Source organism: Homarus americanus, unplaced genomic scaffold (genome assembly GCF_018991925.1).
Source record: "Homarus americanus isolate GMGI-L3 unplaced genomic scaffold, GMGI_Hamer_2.0 scaffold13284, whole genome shotgun sequence".
NCBI lineage: Eukaryota > Metazoa > Arthropoda > Malacostraca > Decapoda > Nephropidae > Homarus > Homarus americanus.
In genome coordinates, this window is record NW_024750842.1 from 103129 (window position 1) to 119992 (window position 16864).

Genomic DNA, 16864 nt, shown 5'->3' on the forward strand with positions numbered 1-16864 from the left:
ATATTTTTTTAATGGGAATTAGCCCACCCAGGCACACTAGACAACACTTTATGCTTCCAATATCTTCCCAGGCAGTACTACCTCTCTGTTTGATAGCTGCCTACTACCTACTACCTGATGACTTATACTCTCATTTACAGTATTTTGTCATTATATTTCTTCTTTTCTCTTAAATTAAGTGATTTTAGATGTATATAAGGACTCAGGCTATGACACAGTGGGATTTTAAACATTGTTCTGCAAGTATGGCACGCACACGGGGGATACTTTCCGACTTAAGAACGTCCGTAGTAATGGAACTCGTACGTAACCCGGGACCTGCCTGTAATAATAACCATACCTCACAAAAGAGAGAGACACCTTAGCTAACTCTTAAGGCTAGGAGGTAACGGCGACTCTATACACCCTGAAGGTCTTGTTGCTCATGACGAGGGAGAAGAAGCGGCTGTACTCGGCAATCTTCTGCTGAACCATGTTGCAGAATCTCCCGTGTAAGGGTGTTTGCAAGGCTGGTATACCCTGTCCTCCATTCTCCGGGATCTGTAAGGTGATGTACGGTAAATAGCAATATACACTATGTATTTATAGGGTGGTTATATAAATCTGCATTTCTCTCTACTTTGAGCTTAGAGAACAAGAACAAGAGAGAATGAGAGAACACTAACAAGGAAGAACAAGAAAAAAAAGAGAATGAGAGAGAGACCAATAACAAGAATAAAAATAAGAGAATAAGTGAGAGAACAATAAAAACAAAATATCATAAAATTCCCTTTAACAATAAATATTTGACCAAAAGAAACTCACATGACCATTATGAAGGTCAACAATATCGATCAGTCTACACAGTGGGCGCTTGGAGTCAACACTAAGGAGACAGATGCTGTCCTCCACGATGATATGTGTAGCTCCGGCAGTCTTCAGAGCATTATATACAACTTCAGGAGCTTCCCGCCCATATATCTGATAAACCTGTAAGTGTGAGATCTCAAAGTTAGTTACTGAGAAGTGACGTAAATGTAGATGATAGATTAAAGTATAAATTTATATGGTGGGAGCTGATTCTATGTCCTGCAACACTGTGGACTCTGTAGTGTCAGTGGCCTGTTAGTTTATATAACTTAGATTTGGGATTTACATATTGTTTACACATTAATTTACAAAGAAAAAGTCATTATCAATTAACTCTACCCTTGCTTTAATAAATAAGGTCAATTCCAAATTATGATGAATTGTGTAGGATGTCAGTGACAAAGTCGATGCATTGCTTACTATACTGCACAGTGTATTACTGTAGTTGTACTTTCATCAACTGTTTTCGTTTATATTATTAATGCTTAACAATAATTATTTGTTCAGCCAAAATAAAGAAGCTCCAAGTAACTATACAAACATTCAGGTATATGTTGCTGAGCTCTTACCAAGTCACTGAGCTTACAGAGGTGGAAACAGACCTGAGCCAACATGAAAAGGGAAATATCCTTCCACAGTTTCCATTTTAATATAGTCATTCTGCGGAACTACAAGTTTCTTACATATATTCACACAGTCAATGTAAATCAAAACCTTGTTACAGTACTTCCTATAGGAATAAACCTGATGGTCGCCATTACCTGATGTGTGCGGTCCCTGAGCCAGGAGTCTTCATAGTGAGGATGATTAGTTATGTGTCGACCAGTGCATAACTTTACACCCGCCAGTAACTGCATGGAGCCAGCGAACACGGCGTCAGGTGGAGTGTAAGACTGGACCCACTCCATCAACTCCACAGTATCAGGGTCCCAGAACTCATACATCTCCTCTGGCCACACTTCTGATGCCACTTTACCCCAAAACTGTAAACAAAATATTAATTGTTAATTTATAAATTCCTTACAAACGAAGAATATGGAATATCAAGAAAAACTTTCAATAAATAAAGTATTGAAAGATATAGAATAGCCTCATATTATTTTGTAATTTTGTTGAGTAGCTATTTTTTTTATTTCACTGCTACCAAAATTACTACCATTTTCCTATATACAGTACAAGGTGTATTGTGTGAAGGTTTTAATTTTGTAAGAAGAGTCAGGCTGGATGTGTTATAAATCATCTAGTGACTCAATACTGTACAACTATGATGCACTTCCCTGCTACAATCATGGCATCCCTCTGACACTCCTCTTCAGTCATTCCCACTGAGCTTACCACACACTGTACACCACTTACTAAGATGACTAAATGCTCAGCACCTGCTTCTCCTTCTAGTTCAAGTGAGGAAAACAAGGAATACAATCTGAAAACAGCACAGGTACTTTTGATTTAGTATAGAAAGTTAAAATTTTAATTGAAGTTGACTGTGAAGTGTGTCAGTTGTGGTGAGCTGAAGCAGGGTCAAATGATTCAGGCTGAGGCTATGGTAGAGAGTGATGGCATGCCAGTTAGTCACAGCAGACCCGGGCTGGCTTCATTAAATGTGCCGAGCTACACTGCATGACTCTCACTGGGGATACTGACACACTGCAGCACAACGTCATAATCTATGTCATAACTAAGTATAAAGTGAAGTAAAAACAAATATGGTACAGTATGTCACAAAGCAGGTACTGTACCAACCCACCTTGATATAGATGAAGGCTACAAAACTGAAGCAGATGATCATTTTAAAAAATTCAGGAAACCATCTTGGAAGATAGGATGACAACTTTCCACATGTGAGTACAGGTATTAGTGAGCTGTATATTCTTATGTCAGCCATAAAGACACCCGTCAGGACACACACTGTTGGCATCCACAGCACTTTAAGACGAAGAATAAGAGTTGCCAAAATGCTCCACATGACCGACAGTGCTGAAATTATTAAGGAAAGTTATGGTTTATCTCACAACAGGATAACAACTGTAGCTTGATTTAATTTCTTAAAGCAAGACAATAAATATATCTCCACTATTATCAATATTCTTGACCTGGAAGCATGCATCACTGACAGGCTGAGACAGGACTGCTATACTGTCAGGATATGTGTGAACAAACTCAGTTTTTACAGCTGGTTGGTGAGGATTGTGTTATCCTGCACCACTATTACTCTGCTATATTTGCTATCACTGGATATCAACCACACACTGCTTACTCGAGCTATACTCAAATCCGGGAGCAGTAGTCCACCAGCCCACTAACATAAGCAGTCACTGTACCGACCTTACTACAGGATTAATGATCTAGGAGTAGGGATTAAAACACAGCAAGTAGCCAATACTGTACTGTACTGTACTCACCCAAAAAGAAGATCAAGTCAGGTCTTCCTTGAATGAATGATTGACCTTGAGAGGAATCCCAGGGGGCATAGATACACTCTGTCTGTGATTGTTCTTTGATCAGTTTTTCTGTAGATGGATCCACCTTCATGTCACCCATGTATGTAGTGTCAATGACTCTCTCTGTTCCATATTCAAGAGTCTCAATTTCCTGTTGTATTATTTTCATATACTCTGAAGTGTAAGAAATCTCTTCTCTACTTAACTCCAATAAATTAAATAGATTTTCTCTATAATCGGATGAAATTTCAGTATAATTTTCCATATTTTCCTCTGGATTATTTCTTAAGAAATAGTTCACAGTTGATACTAAAAACACAATGACACCAACAACGTACAGCGGCAGGAGTCCACTCTCACACAGCCTTTCCAGGGACTCAATGTCCATATAGTCAAAGGCATCACTACACATATACAGTCGTGAGTCAAAGTCTCGTATATCTCCCATTTGTAATTTTGCAAAGAGTAGTTGGTAAACATGAGAGTCTGCATTTATGTCGAGAAATATCTGAAACACAAGAGAAAAAGACAAAGTAAACTATTAAAACACTGAAAATAATGTACGGTTGTACTAAATCTGGACGGTGGAGATAACACTATTTGAAAGTCACATTCAGTAGTGTATACAATAAAGTTTACAAGAAAAGAGCTTCTCCATCATGAGTTGTGTTACCTTGTCCCAAACTTCACCATAAAGCAAAGTCTCTGAGTTGGTTACTTTTATGTTTAGTCTTTTTGAATGTCAATTAAAATAGACTCACTAACCATTAAGATAGACACATTGAAAGATTCTGTAGAAAGCAAAGGAACATGGGAGAGAAATCAGTCTCTACTCTTAGCTACAATATACAGCTCTATGAATACCAGCCCTGCTTGACTGACTAATAGAATCTCTTGACACAACACGTGACCCAAGTCTTGGTCATCCTCATTAAGTTATTCTCAACAGTGGAAAACCAATATCTAGATATCTAGTATACAGTCAATACCTTTATACTGCCATTGATGAGCACAGTAGCCAGCAAGAGCAGGGATAGTTCAGCAGCCACGATGGTGAGTCTGAGAGTTGTTCCGAGGTTCCTGTCCGCCGAGGGAGTAAAACTGAGGACGAGGGCCGGCAGCACCATGGATAGCGCCGGTGAGGACACAACTAAAGGAGGGTTGGCTTGTACTACACACGCCACCAGGAGGGAGATGCCCATCACCACCACCAGCATGCTGACCTAGTTACGGCAGAGGCAGTTAATTAACAATCATTAAACACAGTTGACAAAAGAGTAAACGAAGTGATAATTAACATAATGAGTGATATAAGTAATTCAAACACAATATATAGAAGATAGGAACTGTAGTTCAAATCAATAACAACATTTAAATAATCTATCCCAATCAGATTTAACTTTTATACTTAGAAATGCCTAAATCTCTCTTATCTGATATAATATGTCCCTCATGACACTTTGGTATATTTGAAAAAAAACTGTAATAAATACCAGGATGACAAACATACAATGCAGGGTATATCATTATGACTTTTATCTGTAAGTTATCCAATAAAGCATAAAATAGTGATGAACCAAATACGGTAGAAAGCTTGAAGTTATCTTAAAAACAGTTCAAGTGTTGTGAGGCAGGAAAGTATATAAAGGCTTCACGATACTTGTCTATAAGAACACAAAACCTGACAGATATACGGTCAGACACACACACGCACAACAAGGGGCAACATCTCCACAGTGTATATCCTGATGAGATGAACTTACTGTATAATGAGACCCTAACCTAACCTAACCAAACAGAGGATCTTACTGAAGAAACATATCATCAGAGACATATTGATGGATAATGATGTTGTCGTCCATTCTCTCTACCTTTGTTCCTGTCATGAGAAGTAATCTGCCGAGACTCGTGAAGCAAAACAGTTGACACAGTAGAACAAAAGGCCCAAACTGCCAACTCAGGAGGAAAGTCACGTTCAGGAGGAAGATGGCGGCCAACTTAACTCTCTGGAAAAAACAAGAAAAAAAATTTAATCCATTTTCCACACTTACACAGATTAATTATATCTCTACATGTACTAAATTTAAGAATACTATATAAATAAATGTACTTAATTCCCAAGTTAATCCAATAAATGTATTTAATCCGAGAAAAAGAGACAAAACAAGAATACAATCTGTTATACTGTAACTATATTATCCCATCACTCAATAGTAACAATTTATTACTCACTGACCTGCCACTTGTATGATCTAATATAAGTACACATGAGGAATATCTGCAGGAAGAGAAGTGGGACGGCAAAACTCTCCCTCAGTGGAACGGTGTAGTTGACCCGGGTTGTGTCAATCCTGTGAGATACAACCGAGTTACTGTCGAGTTTGTCCTGTTGATATTAATCCTAAAGTACGGTAAAACAAAGCAATATGTGTACGCTGTCTGTGAAATATAATAAGACATGGCAAAGTTTATTCTCAGTTCCAGTTCTGTAAAATAGCTCAATATGGCAAAAATGAGCTAATCTATTCAAGCTGCATCAGTGAGATAATCAGTCAAGAAATATATCAAGCTTATTTTGGCCGCTTCATTTAAGTTACTGTAAGAGAATCAAGTCTGCCTCGCTTAAATGTTATTCAACTTCAAAAATGATTTAGGTTAGGTAAGGTTTGATGAGACTTTTGGAGATGGACAGATAGACAGAGAGATTAAATGAAACGGTGTAACCTCTGTTTAACGGACTATACAGAGATGAAAGTCCATTATATCGAGGGTCCGTTAGATGTGAAATCCCCTCCATCTATCGAATTACATGGATAGAGAAGTCAGTTACATGGAAGCTTCACTGTACACAAATAGATTGAAAATAAATATAGACGCAAGATTTATTTACGGGCAACAACTTACAGGTGAACGACAAAGAGGATCACGGAGATGAAGCCGGCAAGGATGGAGCCACTGAGGTACCAGGCGGTTATATACAGAGTAGCGACGAACACCCCATGTAGGCCAAACACGGTGGACACATAAAACACACTTGGTGCTTCCCGAGGAGACAACCATCTGGAATAATTTAATGAATATGATCAACAATATAGTACAGTACTCAACATCGGGTTAAACTGATACTATTAGAATTATGAAACAAGTTGGCTGAAGTTAAGTTAGTAGTTATAGATAAAAAAGTTATATAATGATTTAAAACTCTCCATGTCCTTGAGCACTGATATAACTGACAAGGTGTGTGTGTGTGTGTGTGTGTGTGTGTGTGTGTGTGTGTGTGTGTGTGTGTGTGTGTGTGTGTGTGTGTGTGTGTGTGGTTTGAATATTTTCTGACAACAGCATTGCCCCCTCCCCAAAGGTAAAAGGTAAAATAAAATTAAACAATACAATAATGATTTACCCCCTTTAAGTTTAGCCAAGTTTGAAGGTTAACTCGGGAGATACTGCAGACGAACGCCATACATCATCCCTCACCTATAAACAGCGCTGAGGATGATTTCTGGAAGAATATTAAATCTGTGGATGATGTTGATTGTACGACCATGTTCCGTCTGATTGTCTTGTTTCAGCTGATTAAACCCCTGTGAAATGACATGACCTCGTACAGTAAAGATTCTTGTAATTGCAGTAAAATACAGTATATATTACATAGCTAATTCCTGCCTTATAATTCAAGAAAATATTTACAGGTATTCTTAAGACATTGAGAAAAATAATGATCGTACTTTGGATAATTGACAAATTCTTCAACTACCGGTAATGACTTAGTTTTGGTATATACAGTCAATGTCAGTTCAATGTACACATGGTTAACAAATGGTACAGTACAGAGTGCATCATGTACGTTAAGTGGACAGACACTGACTGTAGTTGACTGGCCGGTCAAGAAATAAAGGAAGATTTTTCTTTAATTTACTCAGTTATTTCCTTAAAACTCTCCTACACTGCAGACCTTTTCTTTCTTTTGTAATAGACAAATAAGATACAACTTCAATTACTTTTAACCTACTGTCTTACAGGATAAATTAATGTATAAATTTCAGGTAACCAAAACACATTTATATCTAGAGAAGCAAACATATTACAGCACTGTATATCTAAAACATGGGAAATACAGTGATTACGAGTACAGTATTGTGATTACTGACCTCCTGCCATGTTGGGGACTCTACTATCTGCTTGAAGTAAGAATAGTAGAGTCCCTGCTCTGTTCGGAAGGATATTTCTCTTTCAACCTCCTGCAAAAATAAATACATTAATAAATAAATAAATATAATACAATAAATATATAAATAAATATATATAATAAAATAAATATATAAATAAATAAATATCAGTCTTCAATCTACTGTATGTAAAACATCTATTCCTTAAAAGCTGATAATGTCTATAAAATTCTCAACTGGACAACACATATCCTTATCGGTGTACAATACTCTCATAGTTCTAGCAAATGAATAGATATGTATGATAAGACTGAGGCTTCCAAATACATTCTACATGCTACTATTTCAAAACCTAACCTAACTTAACCATTCTAACCTAATTTACCTAACTTAATCTAACTTACCCTAACCTAACTTACCCTAACCTAACCTATCTTAACCTAACCTAACTATACACTATCTAAGGCTCACAAACAGCTTCACACATCTTACCCTAATATTTGAGAACCAAAGTTGATTTTCATGGAGAATATCTAAGTACTGTGGGTATTTGGTGAGGATGACCACAATGGCTATGACTCCCAAGGTGCCGCTCAAGATCTTCCAGAGGAGTTCGTACATTGCCGTAAGTTCCTCTTCAACCTGGTGAAAAGGATAAGAGAAAAAGAATTCAATAAAATCAATCTAAATAAATCATTGTCATTATAGATATTAAAAGAGTTTCTTTATCTCCCTCTGTTATGTAGAAATAATATCTTCTTTCTCTTAGCGCAGTAAAGTAAACCATCGTTAATCCGATTACAAAAGATCAGGATGTTACTTAATCTGGATATTGTTTATATAAATGTTAAATTAGGTTTAATATTGGGTTGGCTGGGTTTATAAACTCGAGTAAACCTAACCGAAATAAGCCTAACCGAAATAAACCTAACTAAACTAAACCTCACCAAACTAAACTTACTCGTATAAACAACAAGTACATTAATAAAATTTTCTAAGGCACCAAATAAATAAATAAACAAACATTAAATTGTATCTAACCTCTTCATCATGTTCTTCCGCTGTGGCAAAAATACTCTCAAGATATTCATTCAGTGTCTCAATGATGCCTTTTGATTTTGGTACCTCCTCCTCCACCTCCGCTTCTTCTTCTTCCCGCTTCGACACTTCATCATCGTACTCATTATCCTCGCTTGTAGTGTCTTCCGAATCAATATCACTTACCACCCCATGCTCTTCTTCGCCGCTTTCTCCGTCTTCTACGAATTCACTCGCCGGATAATTTCCTTCACTTTCCGGCTCATTTCCTTCACTCACCGGATCATTCTCTTCACTCGCCGGATAATTTCCTTCACTCGCCGCCTCGTTTCCTTCACTGTCTTCTCCCTGTTCTTCATGTGATCCTCTTGGCTTCATTCTTTGCCTCAGAAATATCCCAGATAAACCTGTTGAGAAATAAAAACGATGAAAAAAATATGAAAAAAAGTACAGTAAGACCTAACAATAATTACAGTAAATGCAGTAATACAAAAAGTACACTATTACTTTTCTTCATCCTGACATAAGACAGTGAAATAGTCAGAAGAGATCTGTTATCATAATATAAAGGTGAAAAGCTTCCTTAGTGCAATGTAGATTAAACCTTTCATCGGCCACTCATATGATCCGACTCTCACCTGTAGACCGGCCGACAAAATGCATAGATTTTTCTTTGAATTGATTTTTTTCATTTATGGGTAAAATCATGGGAATTTCTTCTTTTTTATCGAGTTACAAAGATAAACTATCTGACTAAGTGATAAAAGAACAAAATAGTTGTATCAATGATGTGGGATGGCTGAAAATGAGTGTGGAAAGGTAATACTGTATCTTATGTGCCAGTGTGAGCACTCAGAGTTCACAACTCTCACTCCAACACAGTACACATGTGACCACAGCTCAATTATGACTATAATATCTACATTAAACCAAGAAACTGTTAGGGTTTACATTTTTTCTTAAATTCCGCTACACCACCGACTACCCGTGTGCCCCTGTGAATCAAAACGCACCAATACAGTACTTGTATATATATACAATATTGCACCGTGATTTTGCAATACACGGGCCACTAAGCATCACCATCAGAACCGAAACTTGAAAGCTATGATTTTAGCAGGAATGAACAAATTTGTCAACAGTTACTGCCCATTACAGCTAAAAAGATCTAGTTTACTGAAAATTATTACAACTTTGATAAAGCGGACGGAGGCAATGATGCCGGAGAAATACTTTTTTCCGTATTTTAAATCCCGACATTGTTTAACTCAAACCTTAATGTAAGCAACATTGTTCCTTACATACAGTACTGTAGAAGACCTCTTACAAAGGTCTAACTTTATGATACAAGGAATGTTAACTATAACCAAATAAATGATACAATACCACTACTCTACAGCACTACTGAGTATGTAACAATCTCACCTAAACACCTTTTATTCTACAACAAAAACAATATAATGAGTAACTTAGCTGTATATAACCTTAAATATGACCAAAACCAATATATCAGTAAAGATCCTATCAAACTACTCACAGTACCTGTCTACCTGCCTCCTACACACAAAATAAAATAGAAAAATAAAGCATCGTGTTAATAAACTTGACTCCCTTTAATAAACTGATGAACCTAACCTTACTGATGAGTGAAGAACTTACTCAATCACCAACTACCATAGCAGGTGGTGTGAGGTTGTGTCTCCCGGGGTCCAGCTAGACTTAACCACTTATTGATCTACACCTACTTCACCTCAACACACAAATATCCAAATACAACTATGGAGTTTTTCTAAAGTGTTTCATGGTCTAGAGAATATATATGTATCATTATGTATGTATTATAGTGTGTAGTTCATATATAAAAGACATTATACTCACTGTACTGAAGGTTTGTTGTTGTTTACCTTCACTACTGATGCCACATACCAATTAATTTAAGTAAAGATTCTGTTCTCCTTTAAACCATATCTTAAAATTAATTCTATCATCCCCTGCTGTTAAAGGAATATCTGGAAGACTTTAGTTAATAAATGTATATCTTATCGTGTTAACAGGTGTAGGTTAGGTTAGTGAAATGTGAGATCGAGATAATATTTTAAATATATTTCTTAACTATGAAACAATTATTAACTCCAATAATTCACACTCTATAGATTACATATGTCTGTACAGTATTTATGTTGCCTGCCTAATATTAACTCTTTATATTGTTAATAGAGTAGTGCACCATTTGTGAGGTGTGTAGACTGAAGAAACTTAGGATGGTAATTTAAAAAGAAATAAACCACCTCACATAGAACGTCTAATTATAAGATAATTTTCATCTATTACATTACCGGCGGAAATGTATGATAACGGAGATAGCTTTACCAAAAATATTTCAAGTTTCTTCCATTAACCTCCCGCCATCATCGCCTCTCTCGGGTCTCCTTCATAAAGCATTAAGCTCCTGCGTACTCGTGCTTTTGGAACCAATTAAAATGATTTTGGGTTTAATTCAGAGTATATTTGGCCTAATCAAAATGGAGTTTTATTTTGGGTCTCTTATATTTTGACATTCAAGTTCAGTTCCCACCAAGGAAGTCTGAGGTGGGTGTCACTTAAAGTATATGGAGTTGATGGAGAGTTGGGGGGAAAAACGTAGAAACTGTAGCATTTTTTCGATGGCATGTTCTTCTAACCTCAGTAAAGTGTACTAAGAGCAAGACTGAATGTAAATATCGCAAAGACCAACATATGTGACGTTGGGTAAGACTCCCAGAGTGCAACGATGAACAAGACCTAGGCCAATAAGGTAAGAAATAGGTGATTCATGGTGAGAGTCAGTTAAGTTAGGTCAGGTTAGGTTAGTTTCCTGTTTTTCTAGTGGGTTTTTTTTGTATTAGTCGCTTAGCCACTTTTTTTTCGGAAAACGTCAAACGAAAAAAAAAATCGCAAAAACCCTGCTAATTTCCGCCAAAAATGAACATAAGAAAATAAGGAGTCTGCAATAGGCCTGTGCATGGCAGCTCCTGTCGAGAGTTACTACCACTCTCTATCATCCATGAATCTATCTAGCCTCCTTTTGAAACTTTCCAGAGTTCCAGCACTTACTACAAAGTTGCTAAGCTTGTTCCACTCGTCCACCACCCTATTTGTAAACCAGTTTCTTCCTATCTCCCTCATATTCGGTCTAAACACACACAAATACACTAGAAAAATATATTTTTTACTTGCTAATAGTGAACGGTGTGACTGCAAATTTACCTTTTTTTTTTTAATAACGCCACTGCAGTACAAGGCCATTGGTGTTGTTAAGCTTCCGTGTTGTGAAGATAAGGTAAGATTAGCTCAAGTTAGTTCAGGTTTCCCTCTATATAAAGCATAAAGAGTTCCTTGGGGTAGAGATTAGATTATCGCAAAAGTGGTGAAAGGATTACATCTTTTATCATTTTATTTTTCCATACTATTTGTCAACAAGTTGTTTATACTTCACTTGCTTGAACCTCTTCCCAGCCACCGACCAAATGCTTCTCAACAACCTTTTCATATCTAACAAAAAATATCCTTAAGTTGTTGGTAAAGAGTCGGTATTCCTGAGACGTCAGTAATTATGACAAAGAAACTTCTGGACTCAAACCTGTAAAAGCACCAACCATAGGCTGTTCTAGATTTTTCTATTATATTCGAATAATGTAATGTAAATTAAATGATTATCATGATATGTCAGACTAATTATTATGTTGCCATTTAATTAAAGAGCGACTTGTATCATTACAAGGTTACAATCACATTAACCCGTAATAGAAGTGTCTCTGTAGATAGAATTTCAATAACTAGACCTCATAGTCCATAATAGCGACTGTTCTTACAGTAATTATTAAGTTAATGTATGTGTAGAATATTAATAGAATATAGCTGTAGTCACAAGCCTAAAATTGCATTCTGTATAAATAATTTAATCTAATTTATAAATGACGTGCGATTATTGTAAGCTCCGCAGGCCATTATCACCTGAAGAAATTATCGTCGAAATGGTATCAAAATTAGTTAACAAATCGCCCGCAACTCAATTAACGTAAATACTGAGAAAAAAGTCATCGTACGAATTATTATTGATTCCATGTTCCTTGTACATAGAAGTTTTAAGGCGAGGAGATGACATACTTCAGTAATGGTGTTTCGTGGGTCAAGCTTACAACTGTTTATCGTCGTTTACACATCCGGATGGAATACTGTAATTACACCCCACCATCTCTTCATATTTTTGACAGGATAATAACTGATATCTTTGTATTAATGAATAGAACAAATAAGAAAATAGTTTTAAAATTACTGACGAAGAAGACTGTACAGATTAACTAAACCCGAGTGAAGATTTGGTTAGGTTAAAGAGGTTAAGTTTGGGTTGTTCTTTTGAATTAAGATGGTTTCCATTCACGCGGTAGAGGTAGTGGGAAAATAGATTATATTGAAATGTACACAGTTGTTTCCATTGGCACGGGTTGCGTTAGTGGTAGCGTTATGCGTTTGCTGTACATGTCAATCGCTCCCTGTAGCGGTTGACAACGCAACAGCATGGAAAAGGACAAGGGAATCCCACACTGTGAGGTCACTATCCTGGTGTTTGCTCTCCTCACCCAGCAAAATGCCTTGAAGAAAAAACAGTTTTCTGTCGAGGAGACTGAGGAGTTGTTTGACCATGTGTGCCAACATACAGTAGTGTCTTTGTGACAAACAAACCAATTTCTTTTTATATTGTTTTTATCTTCAGTATTCTTTGAAACCTGCAACTGTTTCATCATTTTACTCAGAATATATCCCAACCCGATTTTGTAATGCATTTATATAATACATTTAGAAACCTAGCAAGTGTTATTCAATAACTTAACTCATTAAGCATCAATCATTAAATAAAGGGTCACGGAAAGGGGACGTGATTGCTGCCCGTATCATCATTGGGTATGACTTTGCTTGGGAGATTGGTATCCCCGCATCCCCTGAGCAACGCTCTTGTGCATTATGCAGAAGACCCGACAGCAGCCAGATATTATGTAAATAACATTGATTATGTGTTAAAGGAATATCCTTCCTTCCTTAGGCTTTAGTAAACCCCTTTATAATATTTATACTGTATATACTTGTCACACTTGCCAGATGCTTCTGGTGTCATTGTACAGGGGTACCTAGTGACAGCACTAGGATCCCGCTTCCTCTATCAAGGAATAAACAATTGAATTGAAAAATTGAATCTTTACAAGATCCATAAATTTTTTATACAACTTCTAAAATGAAGGTTCATGGTCTCAATAAAAGGGTCACTGGAATAATAATATTTGTCACAATATATATCTACGGTTCCTATTATATCCTATTATTAGCATGACTTGCCTTATACATAACGCAAGTCTCTGCCTTGGGCAAATGACTTATTTGTTCCTGCAGTGTTTCACTAAATCCTCCTCAACCAGGGTAAGAACATGTGTGAACTGTTGTCTGCTCAGACGAAAATATTCTTTGAATTTTTCTTCATCCAAGCTCAGGTCTTTTACCAGGGTACCGTAGGCTCCATATTTGGTCTTATTCAGCATCAGTCTATGACCCCACCATCTATGTTTCCTTGTCAGTTTTTCCTTTGATCTTATACAAACCCAGGATGTTTAATAACAAATCACCCTGTTCATATAAGGCTCGTGGCTTTGATGCACTAGGAGCCATCTTTCTTGTCTTGTTCCCGCTAACAGAAAGACAGCTGCATGCAAATGGAAACAAGAGTGTCCGTTTTTCAGGGCAATTTAACGCAAACGCATACGCCAAACGCTTACGCCAAACGCATACGCCAAACGCTTACGCCAAACGCATACGCCAAACGCTTACGCCAAACGCATACGCCAAACGCATACGCCAAACGCTTACGCCAAACGCATATATGGAATCCTAGCTTTACAGTTAGCTGTTGGGTTTATTATTCTGTGTCAGTATTCCTGGATGTGACCAACAGGTGTGATGAGTAGTCAAGTGAAATATGGATTGCAATAACCCTAGACTAGTTACTGTAATTTTTACACTCCCTCGCTCCCGGTAAACAGAAAGCGCCAAACTGACCTTGAAATATGTTACCAGATGACTACATTAAACATAACTAGAACCACCTGTTACAGATTATAACATTGAGCTCTAAACTAATGCAGTGGTAAACCTTGATACACCTTCATTAAAACTGTACCTACAATACCAACAGTGATAATGGAGTGTAAGTTATGATTTTATTAAACTTGAATTTGTAAGGGAGGAGATGTGCAGATAATTCTTTCAGCTCAGTTCTTACTAAACTTTTACAAATGCTGGCGGTCACTCTAGAAACGTGCAGAGACAAGTCCTATAATAACATGGTTTTATTTGAGCTGTCAACACAACAACCATATCCTAGGTTAACCAATTGTATGATCCAGTGTGAAGGAATAGTTCAAGAAGACCGGACAACTCGTCAATGTGCTGGTTAACCATTACCTCGGAACACGCTCCATAAATCGATTCACACCAGGTTCTAACTATTTCTGGGTTGACAGGTAAATGACGTAAAGAAACGTACCCATAGTTTCACCCTACTCAAGATCGTCAGGTTTGTGTTATTTCCAGTAATGTTGAGGCTTTGTGAGAATCATTGAACTAATTTCAGAAGCTTATCACTCGCTCCAGCTAACCACAAGCGTGAATGATGACACTAGCGTCCGTCCAGCCTTCATTGCAGGTCGTGGGTTGTACAATAGGGTTACTGTATTGGGAACTTAATTTGTTTTGAATTATATGTAGTATTTACCATTGGTGTTATTGTACAGGTATGCAGTATTTTAGTAGGCTATCTCCCCTAGCCCCTTCACTACGGGGACGCCACTTTTAATATTCTATTTGGCTAATAACACCAGATGATTTTATTCAGCTCAGAGGAGACACCGTTCACGAGTGGTTAACGAGGCATTTACCGTACATAACATGGGTATATATGGTACAGTACAACAATTCCTCTCTGTGACACTTTAACTTACTGGTGGAACTGTAAACATCTGACCATCTTCATGAGTTTTTTTATCTTTACAGTTCCTAGTGTTAGTTCTACATCACTGGACGTCTGGTTGAGTACAGTAGATGGTGATGCAGTTGTTACTTATCCATGTGTCTTACAGGGACTCCGTAAACATTCCTCCTGTTAAGATGCCCTGTACACTTTTTATACAGTAGACAACCTGGAAATAGATACATTTTATAGCTTAGGTCAGGTTAGATTACATTAGGTTAGGTTAGGTTATTTCGACTGGCATTTGATTTTAGTTCGATTTTCAGCTGACGTGAGACTTGCTATCACTAGTATAGGTCAGCTTTACTGTACAAACTTTTCTCTTAGGGAACCTCAATTCCTTTAGCCTGGCAGCCAGATGGTGTTTGTAAATCATTGGCACGTCGTTTTAACGCCCCCTCAGGGTTCCTACCAAAGGATCCACTCTGATGAGGCTTACCCGCATCACAGTGGTGGAGGCTATACCGACACACACACACACACACACACACACACACACACACACACACACCTCCGGGATCTACGTGCGATTTACGAGTGTAACGGTATTGGCGCTCGGGAAGAACGGATTTTATGATGGTACCAGAACTAATATGCATTTTTTTTTCCAACTTAGTCTGAATGTTCTCTCCCTCTCGTCTGCCCACACTGTAGGGAACTATTGGAAGCGTTGTAGCACGACGCTAACAAAGTTGTTTTACTCATCACTATTGATAAAGAAATAATGGAATGCCGCCTATCGTGGGTTTAGGTGGAGCGCGGGGTGCTTGGTGGTGTGTGCGTTAGGGCAGTAGATTGTTCCTCAGGTAATGCCTTCACCAATCACGGTCATGTTTAGTGAGTTACAGGTGTATGGCGGACGGTGATGAACGGTTGACCCTGGCCGATAACTTGATTAAGAGCCACATGCTTTTTCACGGCCTTGGAGGAGAGAACACTCAGGTTCCCGGGTGCAGGAGTCGAGACCACTTTCAGTGAGGTTCTCTGTGGTCTAGTTAAGCAGCAGTGCCTTTTGATACCATGTAGAAAGCATCATCAATAATAGGTCTCGATGCTGTATAATGGAGTAGTCCAAGTGAGGGAAATTGATTAAAATTCCAGAGAGAGTGTCCGGACAAGAGGGGGGTCGTCGCAAGCAGGAACTTACTAGGCTGTTGATGAGTCGACCCAGCTGGAGTGCTATACGCTACATATTATCCACAGAAACTGAAATATTTACGTCTTATTATTTTATCTTGTAATTAAAGTATGTTGATCAATGTTCCTGCGAACGTTAGATAGTACAGTTGTGGAAAAGGTCAATAATCTCCTCGAAC

At 37.6% G+C, this 16864-nt stretch overlaps 1 protein-coding gene across 3 annotated transcripts; it reads right to left on the bottom strand.

Annotated features, from left to right (window-relative positions):
• Positions 1 to 121: 121 nt before the first annotated feature.
• Positions 122 to 10414, bottom strand: LOC121854224 (probable C-mannosyltransferase DPY19L3). Of its 3 annotated transcripts, none has more exons than XM_042348731.1 (14): positions 10154 to 10236; positions 8498 to 8901; positions 7949 to 8098; positions 7439 to 7528; positions 6765 to 6871; positions 6195 to 6350; positions 5527 to 5641; positions 5162 to 5296; positions 4280 to 4513; positions 3252 to 3798; positions 2597 to 2826; positions 1611 to 1832; positions 805 to 969; positions 122 to 540 (listed from the first exon to the last, which is right to left on the bottom strand). In XM_042348731.1, exons 2-14 carry the CDS (start codon positions 8870 to 8872, stop codon positions 379 to 381), a joined length of 2688 nt encoding a protein of 895 aa, XP_042204665.1. In that variant the 5' UTR covers positions 8873 to 8901; positions 10154 to 10236; the 3' UTR covers positions 122 to 378. The 3 variants fall into 3 exon arrangements, with proteins under 3 accessions (XP_042204665.1, XP_042204667.1, XP_042204666.1); XM_042348733.1 differs by having other exon boundaries at positions 10130 to 10215; XM_042348732.1 differs by lacking the exon at positions 10154 to 10236 and adding an exon at positions 10373 to 10414 and having other exon boundaries at positions 123 to 540.
• Between the last annotated feature and the right edge of the window lie 6450 nt (positions 10415 to 16864).